Source organism: Lipotes vexillifer, unplaced genomic scaffold, assembly GCF_000442215.2.
Source record: "Lipotes vexillifer unplaced genomic scaffold, Lipotes_vexillifer_v1.1 scaffold559, whole genome shotgun sequence".
In the NCBI taxonomy this organism is placed as follows: Eukaryota; Metazoa; Chordata; class Mammalia; order Artiodactyla; family Lipotidae; genus Lipotes; species Lipotes vexillifer.
The window spans coordinates 2123492-2151327 of NW_006781351.1; the positions used below are offsets into that span (position 1 = coordinate 2123492).

General features: G+C 36.1%; 2 protein-coding genes across 2 annotated transcripts in view; one reads left to right on the forward strand and one right to left on the reverse strand.

Annotated features, from left to right (window-relative positions):
* Window positions 1-2307: 2307 nt before the first annotated feature.
* CAPZA3 (capping actin protein of muscle Z-line subunit alpha 3) lies at window positions 2308-3386 on the reverse strand. Its single transcript, XM_007454606.1, has one exon. The coding sequence runs from the start codon at window positions 3221-3223 to the stop codon at window positions 2327-2329; it is 897 nt and encodes a 298-aa protein (XP_007454668.1). The 5' UTR covers window positions 3224-3386; the 3' UTR covers window positions 2308-2326.
* A 276-nt stretch (window positions 3387-3662) lies between these two features.
* PLCZ1 (phospholipase C zeta 1) overlaps window positions 3663-27836 on the forward strand; it is a 50005-nt gene continuing 25831 nt past the window's right edge. The window contains exons 1-6 of the mRNA XM_007454612.1: window positions 3663-3733; window positions 5081-5240; window positions 15303-15534; window positions 19824-20025; window positions 23061-23205; window positions 27139-27288. Of these exons, the coding sequence (XP_007454674.1) occupies window positions 3663-3733; window positions 5081-5240; window positions 15303-15534; window positions 19824-20025; window positions 23061-23205; window positions 27139-27288 (960 nt within the window). The remainder of the gene's footprint in view (window positions 3734-5080; window positions 5241-15302; window positions 15535-19823; window positions 20026-23060; window positions 23206-27138; window positions 27289-27836) is intronic.

The window sequence follows — 27836 nt, forward strand, 5'->3', positions numbered from 1 at the left end:
TGGGCAAAGCTTTATGCACAGAGTTACTATAGCCTAATTAATAACAAAAATAAAATGCTAAAATTTTAAATTATGCATGAATAGAGAAATGGTTGTCTTATTATTGTGCATGAATATCATGTAAATAATTAAAATTATGTGCTCAAGGGGTTTTAATGACATGGGACAATATTTATGATATAGGAGGTTATATAAAAAGAACAGGATACAAATTTTTATATACTGTATATCCTTAGTATTTAAAACAATTCCATAAAATTGGATGGAAGGAAATTGGCCAACATGCTTTATACTTTAAGCATTTTCTATGATTTGCACATGTGACTTTTATATCCAGAAATACCAATAAATTTTATTTTTAAAACCCTGTGTTAAAGTGGGTGTTAAATGCTTCTGTGATTGTTCCATAAAACATTAAGCCTTACTCTGGAATGATCTGGAAAATCAACACATATATAACCATAATATGAATTCAAATTTTTGCAAAATAATTTGTCAGATGGGTATATTTTAGGGCAATGAGAGCAATTTTCTTTGCTGCTTTTCTTTAGAAAGATTTTTCTTAATTTTTTAACATGACAGATGAAGGCCTGTCCTTGGTCTGTGCATGGTGAACCCAGTGAAGCAGTAGAAATGGCCTTTAATGGACAATAGGAAATGATCTCAATTAATAGAAATAAAGGTGTGTTAGTTTAAGATTAGAACAATATATCTTAAAATGTGGTCCTGGAGTCCCTCTCATTAGAATCATCACCAATATTTGTTTAAAATGTAGATTTTTCTGACCTATTAAATCAGAATCTGAGGATGGGTACTGGAAAGTTACAGTTTTAATGATACACCCTAGGTAATCCTCTGAGATTCTCTAAGATCTACAAGTTGAGGAAAAGAAGTTTGAGATTTAGACATTTTTGCTTAGGATCCTTAATAAACACTTGCTCCAATGTTTATTAAGTAAAAGTAGACCTTTTTTCAATTGCATGGATCCAAACTATAAAGCACTTTGCTTCCCTGATAAGTTGGACTTGGGGGCTGGGACCCATCTACTGCTCGACTGCAGTCTTATTAGGGAGGTTTAGATTTGGATTTCTTTGAGAGTAGACACAAGTGGTCAGTAACATTGCTGGGACTAGTGATAGGGGACAGCTTGGCTAGAAAACAGCAGCCCACCCGTTCCAGTTCCTTTGGGAGTATCCTTTGCGTGAAATGCTTGCCTAGGGCATGTAAGTCATTGCAGGGTAGAATTCACAAGTCTCAAGCAAACAGGCCTCCACAGAGAGCTGCAATACCCTAGAGGTTAAGAGTGTTAGAGGTAGAGTCACACCCACCACCTACTATGTGCCTGTGTGAATTAACCAACTCAGGTCTTAGATTCTTCTCATGTAAAATGGGGTTACTACTAGTAGCAGCCTAATGATGAGAAATTGTGTGTAAATCATCTAGCACAAGGTCCAGCATGAAATAAGCACTTATGTATGCTTGTAGTGATGACTTCACAAGAGCTGGACTATATAAGCTTGGGAGTCAAGCTTTTCCAGTTGATTCTTCGAAGACCATGTTAGGTATCAGAAAAGCCTGGGGACTGGAGTAATTCCAGATTATTGTGTGTTTGCGGGGGATGGCTATGGATCCAGTAGTCCTTCATATGAGCTAGATTTTTGATATCTGTTGGTTTCATGGAACATCCAACCTTAATGTTACTTATTGAAATCTACCCCCTCAGGGTTGGTGTAGGACTGAACTGAGTTAGGTGAAGTACCATTCGCAGAATGACTTTCATTTGCGTACCTTCTCTAGTTACAAAGAAAGTCAAAAGTCATTCCTGCACACACACACAAGCACACACACATACACAGCCTTAACCCTGGCCACCTCTATTAATACTTCTGGGGTGCCACATTCTATAAAACCATTTTAGGTTCTAAAAGTGTTTCTGGCTTTATGATGGTCCCTACCATTAAATACATTTCCATCATCATTTTCTTGACTTACTGGTAAATATTCCTTGAATAAAATGATTTGGTAGACTTGTCCCTAATTTAAACTTGCATCTGGAATTCCCTGGAGGTCCAGTGGTTAGGACTCTGCTCTTTCACTGCTGAAGGCTCAGGTTCAATCCCTGGTCGGTGAACCAAGTTCCCGCAAGCTGTGTGATGTGACCAGCCATCCCCCCCTCAAAAAAAACAAACAAACCCCCCAAAACTTGCATCTGCAAAGTGACAGGCATGTCTAGTGGCTTCTCAACTTTAGGCAAATAACCTCTGCCACCCTCCCCGCCCCCCTGAAACAAAGTAATCATGTCAAGACAGTTACCATGAGCAATCCTTTATGTAATCCAGTTGCCTAACACACTTCGTGAATAAACGACGTATCCTAATTTAGGATACATCACCAGATTCAAGTCAGAGAGTATCCTCTGCCAGTCAATATGAGTGCGGGTCACTGGAAGATCTCTTCGTAGAATTCTTCTTAGGGCTTCGTTTGATAACTCCTGTAATTCGTCTAAGACTGCAGCTTGAAATTTATTCTCTTGCTCTTCCACAAGCCTCGTGAAATTTAGAGCCAGTTGAGCTTGGTTAACTACTTCCAAGCTTTCTTTCAGGTCCTTGGAGATTTCGACATGAAGGTTGACACGTCTGAAGAAGTGAGCTTGCACAAAAATTCTCCCTGTTACCTGGGTTAGAAATGGATTGACTTGGAAAACCCATTTCGATTTCCAAAGGCCATTCCAGTAATCTGTTTCGTAGCTGTGATCTTCAATGCAAGCGATCAAGAACTCTTTATTTTTCACTGTTTTTCTCAGCACATTGCAGTTCCCCGTTGGATAGTGGTCATTCACATACAGCTTTAAGGCGCACAGAACAACAGTCCTCAGGTACTCCGTCTCATTCAGAATGATGCCGTGACTTTGGATGTCTTTTAACTGGTTTTGAAGCAGGTCGAATTTGAAAGAAAGTTTGCTCTGGTAGTCAAAAAATCGGTAGTTACCCACTACGTTGTGGTGAGACAGGAGGACCGCATTCCCATCGATGGAGAGTGGGACGTAATATTTTTGGCAGAGTTGGTGGCCTGCACTCTCACCTAGATGGTGCATGAGTTTTTCATCACGGATAAGCAGACAGAGATCATCAAAGACATTTACAAATTCCCCTGGAGGAGCCTGCATTAACAGTCTGAGAATGACTTTTTCTTTCTCTTTCTTACTCAGATCGCTAAGTGACATGTTTGGTTGTAGCAGAAGCAGAGCTTCTGAAATAAATAGTGTTCAAAGATGAGAAAACATTCTATGGGACAACCTTCCCATCAAGGTGTTACACATTCAGCTTAAGATTACCATGTCTGAACATGAAAAAACAGGTTGTTTGGCAAGCTCTGAGTCTCCTGATGAAGTCATAAAGAAGCTTTCTCTATGAAGTATGGAACTTTCAGTGATATCACATTAGGTGTTCAGACCAAAAGAAAAACATGATAGTCACCTGACAGCATGGTGCCCAGCCAACCAGCTATAAGAATTTTGAAGATTTTAAGAACTTAGCCTCCAGAACAGCCTTCTTCAAAAGTGGTGTGTCTCTGTGTGCATTATATGTTGTCAGGGATCTAGAGAAGCAGCCCAGAGTTTCTAGAGAGTGTCTGGCAACCCTTTGCACCTTTTGGGGACCACAATGGCATTGATGTATAATCAGGCCCTCAGAATAACTGTTCCCAACCCAATGGAAGCATGCTATGCTGAAAGGTTTGAGGGGTTTAAACAAAACAGTAAAAATAAAATGAGGTACGATGGCAGTTCATGGGAAAATGCCAGACAGCAAGAGATGCCTCATTTATAAACATTGTGGGTTTGGAAATGGTCATAACATAAGCAAGAAACCAGAAAGTTTTAAGGGCAGTGAAGTGAGGAGACCATATGTTACATATGGTTTCTGTGGGATTTAAGTGTTGAGCTAACTCCAAAGAACAAAGGTAACAAACCACTGTGTTTTCTGCTTTCTTTCTAGAAAAGGGGCAGTGGCATCAGTGGATGAGTTTCAAGAAATCCCTCTCCTGCAAAGGGGCAGAGTTAATTATATTTGGAACTTGTGGCAACTCATAATGGGGAGAAACTTCTAAGTGAGGAGAAACGGAACTGCAGGTCATGAAAATATGGAGAACAAATATCCACTCAGAGTGCTTTCTGTTCCTCTTTCCTCTTTCGATTTATCCCCTTTCCTTGTTTCTTTTCTCATTCTTTTTGAAGAGTTCTGAACTTAAGTTTCTCTCATTTGAGCAAAAACTGCTTCCCTTTCTGCCCTGAGCTTTTCTGAGTTTCCCTAGCTTCCTGTATCTTTTTCTTATAATAACATGAGCTTTGCCGTATTAAGTCATTGCCATTAGTTTGAAGGGTTTCCAGTTAGTTCTAACAATCTGAAATTGAGTGTGTTGTTGAACAATTTTTACCAATACCTTTCACGATTTTATAGACAGTCGTATTAATTCTTCTTAACCTTAGTTTTTCAATTTGAAGTGTCCTAATTTTTGTAGTTTCTCTGTAGATAATAAGCAAGCTTGATTATTTTCATCTTCTCTTTCATACTAAATAGACACCGTGACATTTCTTTTTTTACTCTTTTTTATGGTCCTTAAAATGTTGCTTTTTTGGGGCATGCGTGTAGCCTGACATTTGCCTAATGTAGTGGTAATAATCATATCAGACATGGTTTGAACTCATTTAATGCCCCCACCTTCTGGAAGTATTAATTTGACCACTTTTCAGATGAGGAAACTAATGCTGAGAGAGATCAAGTTTTGATGTTCAGCTGTCTCCCAAGTTCACATCTTCAGAAGATAGACTGTATTTCCCAAGTAATAGCTTGATTTCTCAAATGTTAATTTTTATTGTTTTCCTGTAATTTTTATTGTGTTATACCCTTTCATACCTTTACCACAGAGTAGTGCCTACTTAGTTTTTTAAAAATATTATTTATCATAAAATTGTTTTCTCATTTAAGCCTGAGATAGACTCTCCACTGAAAATAAAAACATTGAACTGAAGAGAGGTAAAATATTCTTTAGTCATTTTAAGTACTTAATGACTTTCTGTGAGAATTTCCTTAACTTCTTTTTTTGGTGTCCTTCGTACATGGTTTTTGTCCATGGTTCGGGATGACTTTAAATGTGGAAAAATTACCCTAGAAAAAACTCTGAAATTACTTGAAAAATTAGATATTCGGTGCAGTACTATTCATGTGAAGTATATTTTTAAGGTGAGATAATATCTGCCCTCTGAACACCCCACCCTAGGAAGGACTTAATCCAATATTGGAAAATGTCGATAACTACTTGGATGCTTTCTGAAGAAAATACATATGAAAGATTAGTCTCTTAAGAATTAAAGCAATTAATTGTGCTAAATATATTTATAATCAAGACAGAGTTTAGGTAAGACGTAAAATGAGTTGTTGATAAAATTTGAAATCATGCCGGGTTATTAGTTTAGAACAATCTGCTGAGAACGCGGGAATGTTCACATCAGATTAGGACTGGTCATCTGATTAGATCAAATCATATAAACGATGAAATGGTAAATGGATTGGATGTTAGTGATTTATAGAAGGAATGGGCAATCTTCAGAAAAATTGCGTTTTTCTCACCTCAAAGCAGACAAGCCGTAAATTCTCTTTGTTTAAAGAAGAATTAGTAGGAAGGGAACATGGATCAAGTCTGTCACTAGAGGACAAAGGGAAAGATCATGAAAAAAAAGAAAAAGCTAAGTGATAGCTGAGTTTTGCACTAAGAAGATGGCAGATTTCTTGGCGAGTCAGGCAAGAATGCTAGACTGGCCAGCTCAGATAGTTAGGAAGATAGGCATCCTGAGTATGATTTTGTTTCTTGAAAGTGAGTAGCCAGATAACACAATCTGGTTGAAATTGTTACCAACTAACACAAACTGGGAAGCTTGTGTTACCTTACCTGCGAGCTACTCAGTCAGCCTGATAAAGTTTTAGGGATGTTGGCAGACGCAGGTTTCCAGTTCAGAGAAAAAAGACACTTGGCACTCTCAAAAACAGCAACTGCCAGAGTATCAACATTTTGGTGCCATTTCTCCTAGCCCTGTTCCCAAAGTGTGATGTGAGGAGGGTCAGGTGACATGTGCACGGGTTGGTGGCATTACCTGAGAGGGACCTCAAGTTTAGAAAGCCAGAGCTTTTATTATGGGCTGTAGGCCTGTCTGATCTTTGCCCTGGAGGCTGTCATCATTATTATCCTGGACAGTAAACAAACCTGCAGTTTTCCTCTGGAGGGAGATACCATCTCTTCATTACGTAAACATCCTTGAAGAGCTAGTCCTAAAGAAAGGTGGTTGGTGCCTCTGCTTAGAAAATAAGCAGAAACACACAGCAGACCCAACAAGCATTTTTCTCAACAAGATTTAGCCCTCATGTTTACGAACCACAAAGAGGAGGTTCAAAAAAGAAAAGCTGCACTTCTCAGGAGACTGCAGTAAAAGACAAAGAATTCAGAGCTGTTTCTATGAATCCAAGTAGCTTGTGCTGCAATAAGCTATCAGAATTTTAAACAATTCATGTCTAATACCACAAGTGAAGAACACAAGTTTCTGTGAAAGACCTTTACACACAGAATTTTCCCCCGGTGGTATTGCCCGAAGGGAGAAACAGCTATGTGCTTTCAGGTTTAACGAAATTCACATTCAACACAATATAGAGGTAGTAATATGCTAAATCTGTATCAAATGTGAAGTATGGAAAATCTTATTTAGTGATTATCAAGTTGCTTTGAATTATCTGTAAGATAGAGATAGCTGTTTGAAATCCACTTGAGTAAAATGCATGCCATATTGAAAAGCATCGTGTAGAATGCTAAACAGTTGTAACAAGTAAATAAATAGCTCATTAACTGAAATTTATGATTATTTGGACATAGCAGGATTGAAGGTCTATTTTGTTTAGCAAAACCTTTTTAAAGTAGCTATGAAAACAATGTTAATTATAGAAATTAGAGGGGCAGAGTTTGCTTAGAATACTTCAAAAAATGCTTTAAAATGACCTCAAATACTTTAGAAGCATAAATTACATATAAACAAGGCTGATGATTATGATAAACCATTCTCTTCTATTAAAATAATTCCCCTAGGCCCTCTAATAGAAAATACTTTTTTGCCTTAGGCTAAGTTGCTGTGTATGCATTAAAATGTTGATTACGTAGTATGCTCAGGGAAAATGGATTGGCTAACTGGATTTTCTGGAAAGGTGAAGACCAAGTTTAAACATCTGACTCTTTTGCTTTAACTTTTGTTGCTAATCTTTCCACACTTCAGGGTACACATTTTAGCCAGAGCAAATAAAATGAATCATAATGAATCTTTGTTTTTGGTGGCCACACACACACAAAAATGCTCAGCTATTGTCATTAGCAAGCTCAATGGATGTGGAGATTGTTCAATCTATTAGATTCTAGTTGTATAGTACTTGGCAAGCCAGAAATCTCTGAGCAAATGTCTTAACCTGCAGAATGGGGATACTAATGTAGTTATTTTGCAGGACAGTTCTGAATATTAAATAAGATATCGTTTGTGAATGTACCTAGTACCAAGCTAGGCATAAAGTAGGCACTCGATAAATATTAGTTGAAGATACTTCATGATCATTCAAAAAAATATAGAAAATTACATTACATTCATTGATTTCCTAAGAAGCTGACATAAATTCTGACATGAATTTATTTTCTAAGGTGAAATTTTCTTATAAAATTTGAATAAAGAACATGTAAATTTATGACCCTGTCAAAATATTGTAAACTACTTTTTACAAAATTAATTATTGAGTCATGGCTTGAGCAGCAGTTCTCTAAGTTTCTTTTTTATCCCTTTACTAAAATTTTTTTGATTGCTTTATTATTATCTTTAATTTGTAGCATGTCAGCTATTTTTAGGAAATATTATGTGCCATTTCAATACATATAGCTAGTCTTAGATTACACTCTTGATTTTTGCTGAGTATGAAATAGTATCGTCTTCAGTTTCAAGAATTTATATTATTATAGGACTAACCTTAAGTTTTCAAATTCTCTAAGCAGTTAGCAACCATTATTAAATCTACAGTATGTGCATGGCACTCTGTTAGAAACCGCGGATTGTAAAAAATAAACTTATGTCTCTTTTAAGGAGAAAAGAAATACAGAAATTATTGTTTTAGAAGTAGATTATAATAAATTTCCTAGGTAATGCTAACAGGGAATCTGAGAAGACAGAGACTCTAACTTGGGCTTTTATAAAAGATTCCATGGTAGAGGTGGCATTCTTGCTGGACCTTGAGGAGTGGAAAGCAATATGTGTAGATCACATTGCTAGAAATGGTTGAAGAATCAAAGGTAAGCAACCATGACTTGAGTGTAGGATGCTCCAAGAGGAGTGGTGAGAAATAGCTGCAAACGCAAGTTATGGCCAGATGATAAAAATCCTGACTGGTAGGCCGTGGAATTTGGACTTGCTTTTATGGGCCATGGGTAGCCATTGACATTTTTTGAGCAGGGAAATATTGCATATTTTAGGATAAATCTGGCAGCAGTATAGAATGGATTGGGAGTTAGAAGGCAGAGAGATGAGTTAGGATATTTCTCTGCTGCCTCTGCCCTACAAATCTGCAACTTGGGTCAGTTCAGGCACTTACATTTGTGTTTTGTTCCACCTCGAGTTTGTGATTTCCTACCTTAGTTGGTTCTCCAGAGTCTAAGTTTATTTTTAATCTTATCTGAAAAATAAATTGCACCATATCCTCTTCTAAATGTTACAGTCTCTCTTTTAGCAGATAAACTGAAAGAATCCTTTACATTTCTTCCTGCTTCTTTAGTGTTTCATTGCAATAAATTTTGCCTTCACACCTATTTTGAAAACCTCTTTATTTCAGAAATGCTAAATTCAGTGGTTAGCTTCTCCATGCATTTTATTTATCCCTCTTTTCTTAAACTTCTCTCTATTCTAACTCCTAAGACATAACTCTCTCCAAGTTTTTCTTTAAAATTTCATATCGTTCCTCCATCTGTCCTGCTAGCATTCCTCTTCTGTTCTCCTCTTAAAGTTGAGTTCTTAATTTTCTTTCTTTTTACTTAACAAACTCTTCCTGAGCAATCTTAATGAGTCTTTCTCTGCCCCCACCCCCAATTTTATTGAGACATAATTGACATATAGTATTGTATTAGCTTTAGGTGTAACAGCATGATGATTTGATATATGTATATATTATGAAGTGATTACCATGATAAGTTTAGTAGACATTTATCTCTTCACATAGGTACAAATTATTTTTCTTGTGATGAGAACCTTTAAGAGTACTTTCTTAGCAACTTTCAAATATATGATATAGCAGTATTATCTATAGTTACTACGCTGTACAGTACATCCCAGAATGATTTATCTTATACCTGGAAATTTGTACTTTTTGACCACCTTCATCCATCCTGCCCCTCTTCTATGCCCTAGCTGTTCTCATCCACTTCACCATAGCTAGAGAACCACTAATCTGTTCTCTAGCTATGAGTCCATTTTTTTTTTTTTTAAGATTCCACATGTGGATGAGATCATACAGTATTTGTCTTTGCCTGTCTGACTTATTTCACTTAGCATAATGCCTTCATGGTCCATGCATGACATCACAAATTACAGAATTTACTTCTTTTTGTGTGTGTGTGTGGTACGCGGGCCTCTTACTGTTGTGGCCTCTCCCGTTGCGGAGCACAGGCTCCGGACGCGCAGGCTCAGCGGCCATGGCTCACGGGCCCAGCCGCTCCGCGGCATGTGGGATCTTCCCGGACCGGGGCACGAACCCGTGTCCCCTGCATCGGCAGGCGGACTCTCAACCACTGCGCCACCAGGGGACCCCTCCTTTTTTATGGATGAAAAATATTATACATATTCATATGTTATATATATACACACACACATATATATCTCATATTCTCTTTATCCATGTCGATTGTTTCCATGCCTTGACTATTGTAAATAATGCTGCAATGAACACGGGGCGGTGCAGATAGCTTTTCAAGATAGTGATTTCGTTTCCTTTGAATGAGTGCCAAGAAGTGAACTTGTTGAATGATATGGTAGTTCTATTTTTAGTTTTTTGAGGAACTTCCATATTGTTTATGACCATTATTTCAACTCTTTATCAAGTAATTCACTTATTTCTGTTTTAATAAGGTCTGTTTCTGGGGTTTTATCTTGTTCTTTTGTTTGGAACATATTCCTCTGTTTCTTCATTTTCTTTTACTCTCTGTCGGTTTCTGTGCCTTGGTTCTGGTTTGTCTCTCAACCTCTGTGATAGTCCAAGCAACCTACTTCATTCTTAATGGCTCCCAGTCATTGAGGGTGTACCAGGATCTGGCAGTGTCTTATAATGGAGGATCAGGCAGCATCTAGATGCAGGCTGATTGGAAGCTGGACCCTCAGGCAGCAGCTTGTAAGGTGTGCAAATAGACATCTTTCAGGGAAAGACTGGAAGATGGGGGCATCAGTCCATCCCCTCTGAGCGGAGCCCCAGAGGGACTGCCAGCCAAGGACTTTCTCTTTGTTTGGCAGGGTTCTGCCTACCCCGTGAACACAAGCCCCACTGGCGGCCAGAGCCAGGCTATCAAGGGGCGTGTCCTCTGGGAAACAGCTTGTGTGCACAAGCTCCTGGCCTTAGGCGACAGTCTCCAAGGTATGCAAATAGGCCTTCTTCAGGAAAGACTGGGACTTGGGTGCCTCTGGCTGCTGTATCTGTGCAATAGAAGCAGAAGGAAACAATGAAAAAAGAGAAAAAACCAAGTTTGCCAGGTAGTTTAAACAAGTATGTCAGAGTTTGGGAAGAAAGTTGCAAGTCATATGATTTCCTAGAATATATTCTGAATACTTTGTTTTTAGTGTAATTTCAGAGATAATTTTAAATATTACATTTTATTTTAAAGTTTCTTGTTTTGATAGATTGCTTTCTCATGATGTCATTTTTAAAGCAACATTTCATCTTTTTACTAACAAACTGAGCAATGGAGAATGGTAACAAAATGAAAAGGCTTAATTCTGTTTTCGAAAGTGTACTATCAGAATGACTAACAATAGAATTATTTTAATATGTTCTTTTATCCTCCTGTATTCAGTCATTCATTTAAACATATAATCACTAGCCTCCTACTTTAGGGTAGGTCCAGTACCAGGTACTGGGAATAAAAATGAGTATAAAATATCTACCTTCAGGGGGTTCATAGTCTTAAGGTAAAAGATATATTTTAAAATTATACATAAATAATGAAAGAGTTGTTTGGGAAAGTTCTTTTTGTAATGCTTGTAAAGAATAACCACTTAATGAGCTCCGTGTTTTTTGTTTTTTTTTTTGTAAACAGGAGAAAGATGGCTTCATTACTCTTATTTTATGTTGTAAACTGTAAATGATTAATATGTAACATTTTAAAAAGCTATAGTATTCCCTGCAGTGGGGCCTGAGATTTTGCATATTTTCTGTAATATGTTTTTAGAAATAGTTTTCCTACACTCCCTAGCTTTAGGGAGATTTTTAGCTCCTTTATCCAATTAAATGAACATATTTCACCAGAATCATAAAATTGTTTAGGTGCTGGACCAAGTTCTGAAGACCTCAGTCAGGCACTCTTATAAGTACTTAGGATACAAGAAACAGATGACAGACTTCCTGTCTGAGACAATTCGGCAATTCTAGAAGAGAAGTAGAAAAAAAGGCTTTAATTCCAGTGTAATAAACCCTAGGAGAGAAGAAGGTACAGAATCGTATAAGAATCCTGAGTAGGACTCTCTAACATGGGCTGAGGAAGAGACACAGAGGGACATAAGGGATGACTTCTAGAGAAGGACACTTTTTGAAGGATTAGTAGAAATTCGTAAGTTAAGAAGTACAATACAAGAAGGGCATTCCAGGCAGTAAAAACAGCCTTTACAATAGCAAGAGACAGCTTGATGTTTATACTGCAGCTAATTCAGAGCACAGGCAGTGTGAAGTGCAAGGGAGAAGGTGAGGGAAGAAACCATCAGTGATGTCTTGAAGGGTCTTGGATTCTACACAATAGTTTGGATTTTGTCCTGAAGACAAAGGAGAAACGCTGAGAAATTTATGAGAGTTAAAGAGATCAGACTTGTATTTGACACAATTTATTTCTGCACATATACTCTCAATACGTGCAATGGTGTATTGTTTTCTGTTTCCTCCCATTGCTTGTCCTTATTGTTTTGGAGTTAGTTCAAGTCCTGGTCTACCGTGCCTGTGAGACTGGGGACAATTTACGTAAGATTTTTGACCTTCAGTTCCCTCCTACAGGGGAGATATTAATACATTGGTACCCTACAAGTTGTGGCTGCTGTTATGTGCCTCAGTACTCAGATTTGAACCTTCCCTGCTTATCAGTTTTCTTCTTTCTTCCCTTCTGCTGACGCTCTGTCATCTTTCTTCTCCTTATTACTTACCCTTTGTTGCTTTCCTTTTCCTTTTCTCTTTCTATCAAAATTAGAACTTCCCATTTTCAGCAATACGATTCTCACCTCTTGTGTGTGGTTTTTCTTTTTTGGTAATTTGATTAATTTTTGACCCTTCATTTCCTTTGGGTTTGATCAATTGTAGCAATTATTCGGATTTGTGGAATTTTGTTTCAACTTTATATCTCTAATTCTTTCTAGTATCAGATAACAACTTCAATCATTAGGGACAAACAAAACAGAACGAGTTACCAGAGGACATTTCAGATGGTCAAGTTTATATCCTGCTTGAAAGAAGCAAAATTTTCATTGCTTAGTGGATAAAGTATATCTTATTGTATGCTGCTATTCAGTAAGACAAAAGTTTTAATTCATACAATTTTACATGACAAAATGTTTCGGGAATTACAGGCACACTTTGATTTTTATTGACTTGCTTAAGATCTTATGACAAATTATGAGCAAAATGGAGCTAAATTAAAAAAAAATTAATTCTGTAACATTAACTTATGTGGACCTCAAAATCCAGAATTTCAAAACAGTAAGTTGAACTTCATAGTCTACTGAGATTATTGATAATATGAATTATTTTTAAGATTATGTAATTTTAAGGTGCTATTATTGTTTAATGGGCTCTGGAGACCCAACTTCTCATTTGACGACCACCGATTCCAACCTTCTTCCCAAGCTTATCACTATTTCATTCCCAGTGGGGCTCCATTCCAGCCCCTGCTTCTTCAAGCTGCTCTGTACGTGTAAATTAATGCTCCTCCTTGAACTAAGCTGGTGCTCTTCCTACTTGATTCCCAGCTCAGACTCTTTCTTGGATTCCTCAGATCAAACTCTCTGGTAACCACAAGTGAACTTTTCCTAAAAAAGTGAAGAGATCATTTCCAGCATGTTTATCCTCTGTTGTACCTTAGGGTTGTTTTATAGTTAAATTTGTCAAAAGATGAGACACTAGCCTGGAGGGTGCGAAGGAAACAGACATAGATAAGACCTAACAATACACTGGTATCTCCATCCTCATAGCAACCTGTTGACATAAGTAGTGCTATCTATCCCCATTTTGCAGATGAAGAGTATGAGGCTCATAGTTTAACTTAGATGTTCAAAATCCCACAAACTTTGGAGCTAGGAATATAATGTCAGCTCCGACTGTCTACAGATTGTCAGCTTTTCACCACAATACAGTGGCCCTTTAACTCGAGCTTTTTGTACTTAAACTTTAGTACTTTGCTTAAGCTTTATTTATTGAGAAATTTATTGAGAAAATTAAAATATAAATTTGGAAATTAAATGTCCTTCTAAGGTGCACTTCCTATACCTCAGTTTTTTATTTGTAAGTGATACTCTAATTCTACTAGTTATTCTAACTCTCCCCAACTCCAGACTTTCTTGACTTCTCTCCCTTATGCATCTAAAATGTTAATGTGTTGAATCCTTCTGACTTCTTTCTTCATAATTTTACTGACACCTGTTCTTTAGTTTCTACTCACCACCTCCCACCTGGATGGCATCTTCTCTCTTCCCTTACCTGCAGTTCGCCTTCTCTTCCCACCTGTAATGCACAACTAATCACAACTAAACCTCTCCTATGCTAGTCATTTTCCTACTCAGAACCTCACAGTGATTCTGTTACTTTAAATAAATGGACCCAGCCCACTTTCCTGTCTCTTATCTCATAAAGTTCAAATGTGAATTTTCCAGAACAACCAGGTGAAGCTACTCTTTCTCATCGAAACTGACCTTGTTTGTCCCTCTCCCAGTTCCTTCAGTGATTATGCAGATTCCACTTCCTCAAAGTATTACCACCTATTGCAGCTTCTGTATTTACAGAGATCTTGAATGACTGATTTATTCTGACATTTATGGTGCAGGATGCCTATTGATGACATGGGGTTACATACTGTTTGGATGGTTTTAAGAAGCTACTCAGAGTAGAATAGAAAAATGAAATGTGTAATTGAAAGATAACCTAGAATCCTCATCTTCTTCTCTTCCATACTTCTTTCCATTCCAACTATGGCTATCGGGTTGTTTTTGTTTTGTTTTGCTTTGTTTTTTACACGGAGGGTCTTCTTATTTCTGATCATTTATTTGCAGACATCCACCCAGGAATAACTCCAACATGTTCATCTCAAGCCTGTATCCCCCTCCAGATATTTAGATTCATATTTCTGACTCTATAGGACACATGTCCCTGAAAGTTCCATGACCTCTCAGAGTCAACATTTCCCTCTGCAATCCTGCACCCCTGCTGGATCACCTTTCCTTTCCCATTCAGACTGAGCAGAAACCACAGGTCTGTTTTCCCTTCATGATGGACCCATGTCCTAGATTTCAGTTTCCAAGTGGCCAAAACAAAGCTTTTGATAGAGGAAACCAACTAGGCAGGACAAAACAGCAGACTATAGTGAGCTCTATGGGATGGCATATGTCATCACCACAGTGAGGAGAAGGTCTGAGGTAAATCCAAATGGTTCTGGGATGTCCTAAGTCTGGAAGAATCTCTAGCAGCTTCGCCTGAATTGGGGCAAGTCTTTCCGGGTAAAGAACTGCATAAAGGCTCTAACTCTCCCCAGGGGCAGGATACACTTCTTCGCTTAAACTGGGCAACTCTGGCCACTGGGTTTTAAGTGGTGATGATCCACTAACCTTTCCCCAACTTTGGCACCATTTCATGCAGTTTTATGTATTTTATCTGAAATAAGAATCCAATGTAACTTCCTTCCAGTATAAGTTGGTATATATGTTACACAAATACTCTAACGTCTTCATTTTGTGTATTTTTTATATTCTCAATGTGAGCCCACCAGTCATTTTTCTTTAGTAGGATAATGACAGGCTGAAGCAAGGAAGAATCACCATAGAAGAATTTAGAACAATTTATCGAATTATTGCACACAGAGAAGAAATTATTGAGATTTTCAACACGTATTCTGAAAACCGGAAATTTCTTTTTGAAAAGAATCTGGCCCAATTTTTGATACAAGAGCAGTATACACTTGACATTAATAAAAGTATTGCTTCTGAGATCATTCAAAAATATGAGCCTATTGAAGAAGGTATGCTTGTATTTCAAAGTTTTATCAAATATTTATATGCAAACTATGTTTTAAGAATTACACTTATTAAATTCAAATTTTTGATTAGGTCAGATTTCTTATGGCTAATATTATATGTTGGCTGTTTTAATTTCATATTTTACAGACAGCAGATGTATCTTTTAGGAAGCTATGTTGTGTAACAGCGGCATTCTTTCATTGTCCCGTTCCTTTCTTTTAGCTGCTTCTGTATATCTCTCAAGTGTTCAGAGATTAGCTTATGCAGGGAAAGCAAAATGAGGATTCTATTACAAGTACTGTAATGGAAGAAAGGGTCTTGATATTCATTAATAAGATAAAAACCCAGGTTTAGGCACTTTTCCATTTTTATACACTATCTTATTGAAAAAATATATGAATATTAAATTAGCTAAATGAAAACAATTCTAGGAAAGAATAAAACATTATAAAATCACTAATTTCCCTGTTGTTTATACACATAATTGTCTACAACATTTCATAAACATTAAAACATTTTTTCTTTTCTTTCATTTTCTGAATGCAGTCATCTGGTTTAAGTTCAATGACCATTTTGGCTAGTGAGCTGTTGTATAGTTTTTTTTGTTTTTGTTTTTTTTTTTGTCATATAGTTTTTGATCTGTGTCTCCTCTTTCATTGGCTAAAATATTTCAATTTTTTCCATTTATGTTTATTTTTAAATAAAATAATAATGTAATAAAATATGCACAAAAACACTATTAAAGCATGCTGTTTAACCCTACAGAAATTAATAGAATAGCTCAAAATATTTATTAACAAGGGATATATGAAAGCCCAAGTTCTGCCTTTGAAAACTGGTTTATGGCCACCAATGCTTAACATATGATAATATGGGTCCTAACAAAACAAGACTTATTCCTTCATGGGCTCGTACATTCATAATTTATTCAAATATTTATCTGTGGCCACCGAGTATGGTTCTAGTAGCTGGGGATACAGTGGAGAACAAGGCAAACTAGGTTTCATATTCCTGATAGGGGTTGGAGGGAGATTGACAATAAATAATTAAACATACAAATGGATAATTTCAGGGAGTGCTACATACTGTGAAAAAAATAAAATAGAAAGTAGACAAGCACGAGGTCTAGCTCAAGTTGGTTGTTTTTTATTTATTTAATTTTTATTTTTTAAACATCTTTATTAGTGCATAATTGCTTTACAATGGTGTGTCAGTTTCTGCTTTATGTTTAACAAAGTGAATCAGTTATACATATACGTATGTCCCCATAGGTTGGTTGTTTAGAAGAGTCCTCGATGGGGATGCGATATTTGAGCTGAGACTTAAGTGGTAAGAAAGAACTAGACATGTGACAAAATGAGGGAAGATAAGTGTTGGCCCTGAGTTGGAGAATCGAGGAACAAGAGGAGGACGGTGTGGTTGGAACCTGGAGAATGAGGGCAAAAAGCGTTTGGACAGGGATTAAGTCATGTCGGGTCTTGTTGGCCATAATTAAGATTTTGGCTCATGACTCAGTGTCACGTAAAGACCTTGGAGGCTTTTAAGTATCATGGTGGTAAGACTGAAGATAGTGCTAGTAAGAGTTTCGTCTGATCACCATTAAAACTTTGCAGGTTTGCAACAAGATAAAGAGCTTGCATCAGAACGTAAAAAAAGTACATCTCTAAGCACATCTGATGAGTCCAGCTGACTTCTTTCCTTTCAATAGCAAAGACTTTCTCTAAGAAAGTAGTGAATTGATTTAGGCTCTGGTTCAAGCTCTTTATGTCATTGCCACCTGGAAACAACCAGTTCACAGACAAGCACTTTTAGTAGCATTATTCCAGTCAATATTAAAAAAAAAAAAAAATTTCCACTGTTACCTGCAGGTGGTAAATTAAAAGATACAAAGGGATAATGGGATGGTGCCAGTGACATCTTGGAATTGTGTTTGTATTTTAACCATAATATTACACTTTTCATCTATTTCATCTTTTGGGCCTTACTCTGCTTCCATTCAGATAGTTTCACACAGCCAAGACCTTGCATTTCATTTACATGGCTATTGATCACTTTAGAGACTTATTAAGGTCAATTTGAATTATGATCTTACAGTCCCACATGCTGCCAACTTTCTCAGCCTCATCCCACATTGATACTTGACATATGTCAATACCAAATAAGGAAAACCTCATTTTATTTTAAAAATAAAAATCCATGAGATTAACTCTCAGTCTGGTAGTTTTTAAAGCATAAGAGGAGTTTGTTTTCTATTCCATTACCAAAGATAGTTACTTAATTAGATAATAGTCCAAAAGGGCTATAGGCCAATCACTGCTAATTGCACTGGGAAAAAGAATAAATTCATGCAAATCATTACTATTACAATATATGATGCCTTTGCCCCATGCACTCACGTTTCTAAATTTGCATAACTTTGAAGTAGTTTACATGACTGTAAACATTTTATGTATTTTCTTCTAGCTTTCATTTTTTAAGCCAAAATTGTAAGAGCATTTTGAATGCTGGCTTTTTCATTTTTATGATGTCATAAACATTTACTTATGTCACTATATATTTTTTTCTGATACATTATTTGTAATGGCTGCTTAGTATTGTATCATAGCTTGAGATTTAATTTGTTTCCTCCCCCCATTTATTTTGCTTTTATAAATAATGCTAGTGTGAGCATTCTTGCACATCCATCTTTGTCTGAGGCTCTATTTCTGTAGTATAAATTCCCAGAAATAAAATTCTTTGCCAAGGATCACCACTCTCTATTCTAAAGTGAATACTCACACCAACTTTTAATTTGAGGCAAACTGAGTAATCAACAACAAAAGCAACAGTAACTAACCTTTATGGAGCTAATATATAAAGTTAGTATGCAGGGATGGGTGCTATGATTACAGTAAGTCCCCTACATACGAACGAGTTCTGTTCCGAGAGCGAATTTGTAAGTCCAATTTGTTCGTAAGTCCAACAAAGTTAGCCTAGGTACCCAACTAACACAATCGGCTATATAGTACTGTACTGTAATAGGTTTATAATACTTTTCACACAAATAATACATAAAAAACAAACACAAAAAATAAAGAGAACATTTTTAATCTTACAGTACAGTGCCTCAAAAAGTACAGTAGTACCAGCTACATCACTGCTGCTTTTACGCTTGCTTCTGGACATCCTGGGCTTGAAGTAAAGATACTGTACTACTTTATACAGTACTGTACAGTAAAGTATACAGAAGCGCAACCACTTGTAGAGGATGCATGCATGTGACAATGTACGCCAGACACGTGAACTAAAGTACGTGATTGGACATGCAAATGCAAGTTCGCATCTTTGAAAGTCGCACCTTGAAGATTTGTATGTAGGGGACTTACGGTACCACCATTCCAAAGACAGGGAGAAGTTAATTAACAGGCTCCTCATATAACAAATAAATGGATTTAACTGTCTCGTTCCAGAGCCAGTGTTCTGCTTAAATAGATAATTTTGGTTTATATGATACTGAGTATAAAAGTTCAGAGATCATTTGCTAAAGATGGTAATATGCAAATGACTCAGCAATTGCATTTATAGGCATGCACCCAACAGAAACATGTACATATTTGCACCAAAAGACATGTCCTGGTTGTTTATAGCAGAACTTTTTATAAAAACCCCAAACTGGAAATAATCTAAATGCCCATCAAGAATAGAATTGATAAACAAATTGTGGTGTACTCACACAATAGAAAGCTATAAAAAAATGGGAATAAAAAATGTCTAACTGTGTGCAACAACAAGAATAAATCTTATAAACAATGTCAAGCAAAATAAACCGGTCACAAAAAAAGCCATATTGTGTGAGTCCATTTATATAAAACACAAAAACCAGGGAAAATGGAATCTATGCTGCTAGAAGCCAGACCGTTGAATACACTTGGGGGTGGAGGAAGACTAGAAAGTTAGCTGGAGGCGGTCTTCTGGGGTGCTGCTCTGTTCTGTTCTTTCACCTTGGTGTTGGTTACATAGATGTTTAGCTTGTGGAAATGAATGGATCTATGACATATGTACTTTTCTTGTATGTATTTTTAAAATATTAAAAATCAGATGATTAAATAAGATATAATCTACTTGAATGTTGATATAAAAGAACTAAATATAAGAACCTTAGAAAAATTTGCTTCCAAAGAAACATTAAAAATAGTATTAATATTAATTCTAAATGAATATTCTAGAAACACTCTGCTACTAAGTTTTAAAGTGAGATGTAATTTATATACTACTAATGATATTTCTGCATTCTTTTTATTTATTTTCATAGTTAAACAAGCACACCAGATGTCATTTGAAGGTTTTACAAGATACATGGATTCGTCTGAATGTCTACTATTTAATAATAAGTATGAAAGTGTTTATCAAGATATGACTCATCCACTGAGTGATTATTTTATTTCAAGTTCACATAATACGTACTTGATATCTGACCAATTAGTGGGACCAAGTGACCTTTGGGGATATGTAAGGTATTTCGATTTTTAAATCCATTACATTTTTTTTTACATCTTTATTGGAGTATAATTGCTTTACAATGGTGTGTTAGTTTCTGCTTTATAACAAAGTGAATTAGTTATACACATACATATGTTCCCATATCTCTTCCCTCTTGTGTCTGTCTCCCTCCCACCCTCCCTATCCCACCCCTCCAGGCGGTCACAGAGCACCCACCTGATCTCCCTGTGCTATGCGGCTGCTTCCCACTAGTTATCTACCTTACGTTTGGTAGTGTATATATGTCCATGCCTCTCTCTCGCTTTGTCACAGCTTACCCTTCCCCCTCCCCATATCCTCAAGTCCATTCTCTAGTAGGTCTGTGTCTTTATTTCTGTCTTACCCCTAGGTTCTTCATGACATTTTTTTTCTCTTAAATTCCATATATATGTGTTAGCATACGGTATTTGTCTTTCTCTTTCTGACTTACTTCACTCTGTATTAAATCCATTACATTTTAAAGACGTTTGAAAGTTCCTGGTGGTGTCTACCTCAGTAGGTAATAATTCACAGTCAAAGAAGGCTATGCATGTTATAAAAACACATAGGGAAGAGGAATTTTGATTCGTGCATATCTTGGATATCCAGTCTTTGGGTGGTTGTATAATTTATTCAATATATTATTATCATACAGTTCCCTTCTAATCCTGTCTGCCAACCTCCTCTCCCCAGTTGTTGGCCCTCGGAAGTTTCCTGAGCAATTTGGATACTTTGTATAGGAAAATATGTGAAGAAGACTTTTAAAATCTTATTTAGCTAATCAGAACATCCGGGGTTTCTAAAATAATGTGGTTAAAATTAATTCTCAGATATATCAGTGCTATAAGGAAAACCAGCACATAAATTATATAATGTGGCATTTATAGATGATATATATACTTATATGTCAGACGATTTACATAGATTAAAGGCAGTCTACGCTGCACCATTAATTTTGTGTTCTACAATGTATCATACTGTTAATACCAGTTTAGTTTCAGCTTCAGTTTAGTCAGTCAGCTGAAGATACAGTGGTGAGCAACATTTTCAAAGTTGCTACACTCATTTGTTCATGACAATAGGCAGCTAATAAGCAGATAAACAAATCGATATTTCCAGGGACTGAAATGGAGAAGTTCATTTCTCCATCTTCATATGGAGAAGATGAACTAAGGTAATTGTGGGGTGAAGGGTGTTACTTTAATTGGAGGGTCAGAAAAGGCTTCTCAAGAGGATATAGTTGTGGCCTGAGTGATGAGAAAGAGGAAGTTTCAGGTCTAGTGGAAGGGCATGCTAAGTAGAAGAAATAATCAGTGCTTGGCATGTTCACATGAGAGAAAGACAGCAAGTGTGGGTGGAAACAAATAAATGGAGAATGAAGGGAGGTGAGTTTGAGGAGGTAGACAGGATGCATTTATGAGGGTCTTAGAGAACATGGAAGGGAAAATGGATTTATTCTAGTTGCATTGGGAAGCCATTGGAAGGGATTTCCTTGGGATAATATCATAATTTGATTTACTTTTTACTGTGGAGGAAAGACTGATGGTGCAAGAGTGGAGGTAGAAGATGCTTTGGGAAGACATTGTAGCAGTCTAGGTGATGATGATCATTTAGATGGTGAATTCATGAGGCAGCAGTTGAGATAGAGGGCTGAATTTGAAATATTTTAAGGAGGCAGAGCCAACAAGGTGATTTACCAGGTGATTTGAAGAGAGGTATGAGGGAAAGAAAGTATCAGGATTTTGGACCTGATAACGTAGGATATGATGACATTATGGACAGAGATGGTAAAGCCTGAGAGAGGAGGCCATTGTAGGTTGTGAGGCAAAAGCAAAAGTTCTGTGATGGCCATGTTCAGTTTGAGATATCAATTAGTTATCAAAGGGCTAGGTCAGATAGTCAGTTGAGTGTATGTGTCTGGGATTTAGAAGAAGTATCCAGACTGGAAAAATAGGATTGGAAGCCATTGGTATATAGGTGATATTCAAAGCTATGTGATTGGGTGATATTACTTAGGAAAAATCATAGAAAAGATATCTTATAATCCCATGATAACATCAAACTTAGAAATTAATATTGCTTTTCCAGTTTAAAATCTAGGTAAATACATAAATCCACAAACTCAGAAATATATCTATTTAGAATCCTGTAAAGATTGCTCCATTCATAGCTCTACTTTTATTACAGAATTTCTATTCATACCTCATTATATTAATTTTTTAAAGAGAGAAACTACACATTTTAAACAGGTTGACTTAGAAATACAGAAAATTACTTTTGAATTCCAAGAAAGTGTTCCACCCATGTGAAAAGTTAAGTCTAATTGTATTTCTTCCTCTATTTCCTTACACACCTGTGGAAGATACACTCAAAATGCAAGTCTTTCAAAATTTCTCTACTTATGAGAGGTGGTGTAATGCAATGTTTAAGTTTCTGGTGCTAATCTTTCCTCCCTTTCTCTCATTTGTTAATTATATGATAGATATAACTTTTTTGTGTCTCAGTTTCCTCCTCTTTAAAAGAGGAAAACTAATATTAACTGCATTAAATATTTTAATCCACAAAAAGCCCCTTAAACTTATTTAAGTGGAGAGTTTCTTTCCTGAGTGAGAGACAAATTTTCATTATTCGTTCCCACGTCATTATTCATTCATTTCACTCAGTGTGAGACAGTGAAAAGTGCCCTCCACACCACCACTGGGGGAGAGACAACTTTCTTTTACATGCTTCTGAGTAAAAGGGTTGGCATGACACAGTGCAATCCACTCAAAACATTTTTGCCGGGAATCAAACCGTGTAGTTAAAATAAGCAGCTTGGTAAAGGTTGGTTTGATCTAAGGATAAAATTAAACCTGTCTAGAGATGTAGCAAGAGTCAGTATTATTTAGGTTGTCCTCCATGAAAAATTTTTTTCCCACAAAACTATAGAGGGTTTTGATCTATTAGTATGGAATGAAATTCATGTAGTATTTTGTTAAAGGTATAACCCATAATCTAGGAATGACCATTTATTTTGTTTAAATTTTACTAGTGCCCTTGTGAAAGGATGCCGTTGTCTGGAAATTGACTGCTGGGATGGATCACAAAATGAACCTGTTGTATACCATGGTTATACATTCACCAGCAAGCTTCTGTTTAAAACTGTTATCCGAGCGATACACAAATACGCATTCATAGTACGTGCATATCTTTGTTAAATTACAGTTATGTAAACATAAGATAATTTACTTATTTCAGAATCCTATAATGCTTGACCTTAGTTTAGATCAGTAATATTTCCAGTTGTGGGTTATGATCCATTAGTCGGCAGTGAAATCCATGTAGTATATCATTAAAGGGAGATTTATCAAAGTTAATCTCAGGTAGTAAGGTACATGTGGTTTCATGGAACTTTTTAAAAAATTTAAAAAATTTTGTATACAGCAGGTTCTTATTATCTATTTTATGCATATTAGTGTATATATGTCAATCCCGATCTCCCAGTTCATCCCACCCACCCCCCCATACTTTCCCCCCTTGATTTTCATGGAACTTTTTGTTTAATTATATAATATATATTATGTGTGTGTGTATGTGTATAACACATGTGTATTGTGTCATAATATAAATTATATTTCTTACCATGAGTTAATGGCCAGAACAGTTTGAGAAATACTGGCCTTTGTAATAGTAAATATTTTACCAACGTTCGAATATTTTACTTTCAAGACACAAATGTCAAAAATGTATTATCTCAACTTTTGGCATTTTTTCTACTATGATGTCAGCTATTTATACAGAAGTTTACTTTGGATTTCAAAATTATTGTTAAATGTATTAAGTTACAGATTCAAAGATTTAATTCTTTCTAGAGCTTCTTAATTCAGCTTAAAAATCCTCCTCTATAAATTGAGCTGGTTTTAACAGTCATTGAGTTCTGAATAATACTTGATTCCATTGACAAGCTTGGCTAATTCAGTACCTTCAGACATTTTAAATTGTTTTTTTAAACTTAGTATCTGTGATTTCTTTCTTAACTACTTCAACCATAGTGCAATTGAAGAGATTTAATTAACAAAATCTTACTGAGTACTTAATGTATATCTAATAATTAAACTTACAAATTCGAAAAGCCTAAAGTATTCCTAGATAAATCAATGTATTATCTGTAAACATAAGCATAACTTAAAATCACACAGTTAAATCAATTGCTCCATTATTTATTAGAAATAGAGTATAAAACACTAAATATTCACAAAATAAATATAAAATATTTAAAAATTTATCTTAGTATAAAACCTTGATATGTGGCATTAATTCTCTTAAACAACTAATTTCTGATGATTTCTAAATTTATATCTCTATCCAAACTTCTCCCTTGGATTTTACACCAATATAGACAACTCCCGGTTTGACATTTCCACTTGCATATTTAATAGGTATAATTAACTTAACATGTTTAGACTTGAGCTCCAGATAATATTCCTCTTTTTCCTAGTCCCACTTTTCCCGTGGTCTTTCCCATCTCAGTTAATGTTAACTTTTATGTGTTTGGCCTAAATCATTGTTGTCAACGTTAACAGTCCCTTCTTTTCTCTCTAACCCCTCAATAAGTTCTTCAGCAAATTCTCTTGACTCTACTTTAAAAATATACACTGAATTTAATCCCTTTCCCCGTTCTCACTGTCACTGTACTGGTCAACTACCATCACCTCTCTCTTGGATTATTACAATGGCTTCTTATCCAGGGTTCCTGCTTCTCTCCCTCCTCCCCTGTGGTTTCATCTCAATATATCAGCCAGAGTGACTTTTTGGTAAGTCAAGTCATGTCATTCCGCTTTTCAAACCCTTCAATCCCACTCAAAATAGAAGCTAAGGTCCATACCTTGACTCCCAAGGCCCTACATGACCTGTTTTCCATTAACTCTCTGACCTCTCCCTTGTTCTTGTGACCATTCTGGCCTCCTTACCCTTTTTCAGACATATCTCAAAGCGTTTGCACTTGCTATTCCCTTCGTCTGAAATACTCTTCCCAAATATTTGAGTAGCAAACTCTCTCACTTCATTCAGGGTGGGTAACTGAGGGAATAAAAGGAAATAGAGACAATCTTAAAATCAAAATGCCTTGCAAGGATGGACAAACCCCTACAGCTTCTAAGACTCCAAAGAGTAAGTGATGGAATAAAAAAAAGGCTTTGAGCAACAGACTCAATGAGACTTCTCAGTTGGATAATGTGACACAGTTTTGCAGCAAAGATTAGATCAAAGGTTGAACTTTTTGCTCAGTATAATCACCATTAATTTGGGGAAGAAAGAACAATGAAATAAAATAGACTTGATAACTGTGGCTTGGAAAGAACTTTGGATATAGTTACTGACACATGTGACTTACTAGAAACAAACGTACGAAATTGAAGTTTTTGAGGAAGTTGTATTGCTAAAAACTATACCAAACATAAGTCTGACTTGTTAGGTGAACCTTAAAACAACCCTTAGTCAGGAAGTAAGCTGCAAAAGTGGCTTGACTTTAAGGAAAGCCAACTCCTCAGCACATGCTTTAGATATGAACAAGGAGGATAACACCAGAGGATCTTCCCAGAGGGTGGAGCCAAGGACCACAGAAGACAAAAAAAAAATGAGTTCTTCCCAGTGAGTGAAGTCAGGGCCTAATCAAGAAATCCATTTGCTAAGCCTTCACTTTGCCTAGTCTCAAAATCACTTATTATATTTGGGAAAAGAATTTTACACTATTCTCTTAATATTAGACTGAGTCAGTATATATGTACATGGGTATTTACGAGAAGGTCATTTTTTAGGCTGAACCCCAAAGATACTAGGTTCTAATTCCTGGAACTTGTAAATGTTACTTTATTTGGAAAAAGGGTCTTTGCAGGTGTGATGAAGTTAAGAATCTTGAGATGAGAGATTATCCTGAATTATCTGGGTGGGCCCTAAATGCCATCATATGTATCCTTATTAGTGGGAGGTAGAGGGAGATTTAATACACACAGAAGAGGAGGCAATGTGAAGATGAGGGGCAGAGATTGGAGTGATGTGGCCACAAGCCAAGGAATGTTGGCAACCACCAGCAGCTGGAAAAGGCAAAGAACAGATCTTCCCTAGAGCTGCTGAAATTTTAGCCAGTGAAACTGATTTCATTTTAACCAGTGAAACTGATTTCAAAATCTTGGCCTCCAGAATTGTGAAAAGATGAATATCTGTTGTTTCATGTGACCAAGTTTATGGCAATTTGTTACAACAGCCATAAGAAATGAATATACTCATACATTAATAAGGCATAATATTATATGTGATATATATAACATATGACATGTATATCAAAGGTCTGTAATAATGCAGCAGACCTTGCAATTCCTTTTCTTGTTATTCTAAATTGGTAAATTTGTGTCCTGATAATTATATGTGGAAACAAAATAAAGAAAATAATTTTGAATAAGATCCCCAAAGGAATGCTGTTCACTATTTTGTGAAAAATTTAAAAGTTACAATGTTGACTAAGGGCAGAAAATATCTTTGTAGAGTCACTTTTACTTACTAGATACTCTTTATTATTAAAAATTGGAAATATCTTTATCTTTGTTTTTAATTATAAAGCACTGAGTTTTGATAATAGAATTTAAAATTTAAAAAGTAGAAAATTAACCTTTTTTTAAACTTACCAGGGTTAAAGTTTTTCCTAAAAATATCTAAACATATATATGTAGTTTAAAAAAAAATGTAGAATCTTGCTCTTTGGCAACTTGTTTTTCTTCATAAGACTAGATCATAGATAACTTTCAGTAGAGTATATATAGCTCTACCTCTTTTGTGACAGAGTTATATCATTCCTTTAAAAGGATATGCCATAATTTATTTAAACAAGTACCCACTGTTGGGTGCTTCAGTTTTTTTCCTATACTTCTAATGCAAATAGTAATAATTTTCCTTTTATACAGATTTAATGTTCCCTGTTTTGTCAGACTCAAAACTATTTTCAGTTTAAAGAAAACGTCATTATTTTGCGAAGGTACTGAACATTAGAAATGTTTTAAAATTAAGTGCTTCTATAAATTGCATTAAAGTTATTGAGGAGTTTTGATTAATAACTGTAGTAATGGTTAATTTTTTAGACATCTGACTACCCAGTGGTGCTCTCTTTAGAAAATCACTGCTCCCCTTCCCAACAAGAAGTGATGGCAGACAATTTGCAGTCTACTTTTGGAGACTCCTTGCTTTCTGATACTCTTGATGATTTTCCAGACAAATTACCTTCACCAGAGGTAAGACTTTGTCTGAGAAGCTCAGGTTAAGAAAAAGAGAAAAAAACATGCTACTGTTGTATTGGCCCATGAAACTGGGCTAGAGATCAATGACAAATGCTTACTTTTGATTATTTATAGAGGTGTATCTTTGCAGTGTGTTTCCTAGGAAATAGTCCCATGAGCATTTAGGTGAATACATTTTGATAAAGAGAATATATAGAGATAACCTAAAAATTCACATTTTAATTGTGCGTTATATCCCATGTGTCCAAAATTTCAAGTCAGTTAATATTAGACCACAGGAATTTGGTATGTTTTACAGGCCAAAGGCTAAGAAAGAGGCAAAGATCTAGGCTGTAAATAGAATTCATGCCCAATACCTCAGCATCTGGGTGGCAGGTTCCCCCTTTTTTAATCTGCTCTTTTTAATGTCCCTGTCTCTACAGACGTCTTACCATCTTCAGTTGAGCATACTCAAGTATTTAAAAAAAGCACCCACACCCTACCCTCAGGATTGCAATTTCTACTCCAGCTATCTTTTTATTTTATTATTTCCTTTCTCAACC

Bases quoted from the DNA above. Each gene is read 5' to 3' on its own strand.
- CAPZA3 (XM_007454606.1), bottom strand. From the start codon at position 3,223: ATGTCACTTAGCGATCTGAGTAAGAAAGAGAAAGAAAAAGTCATTCTC.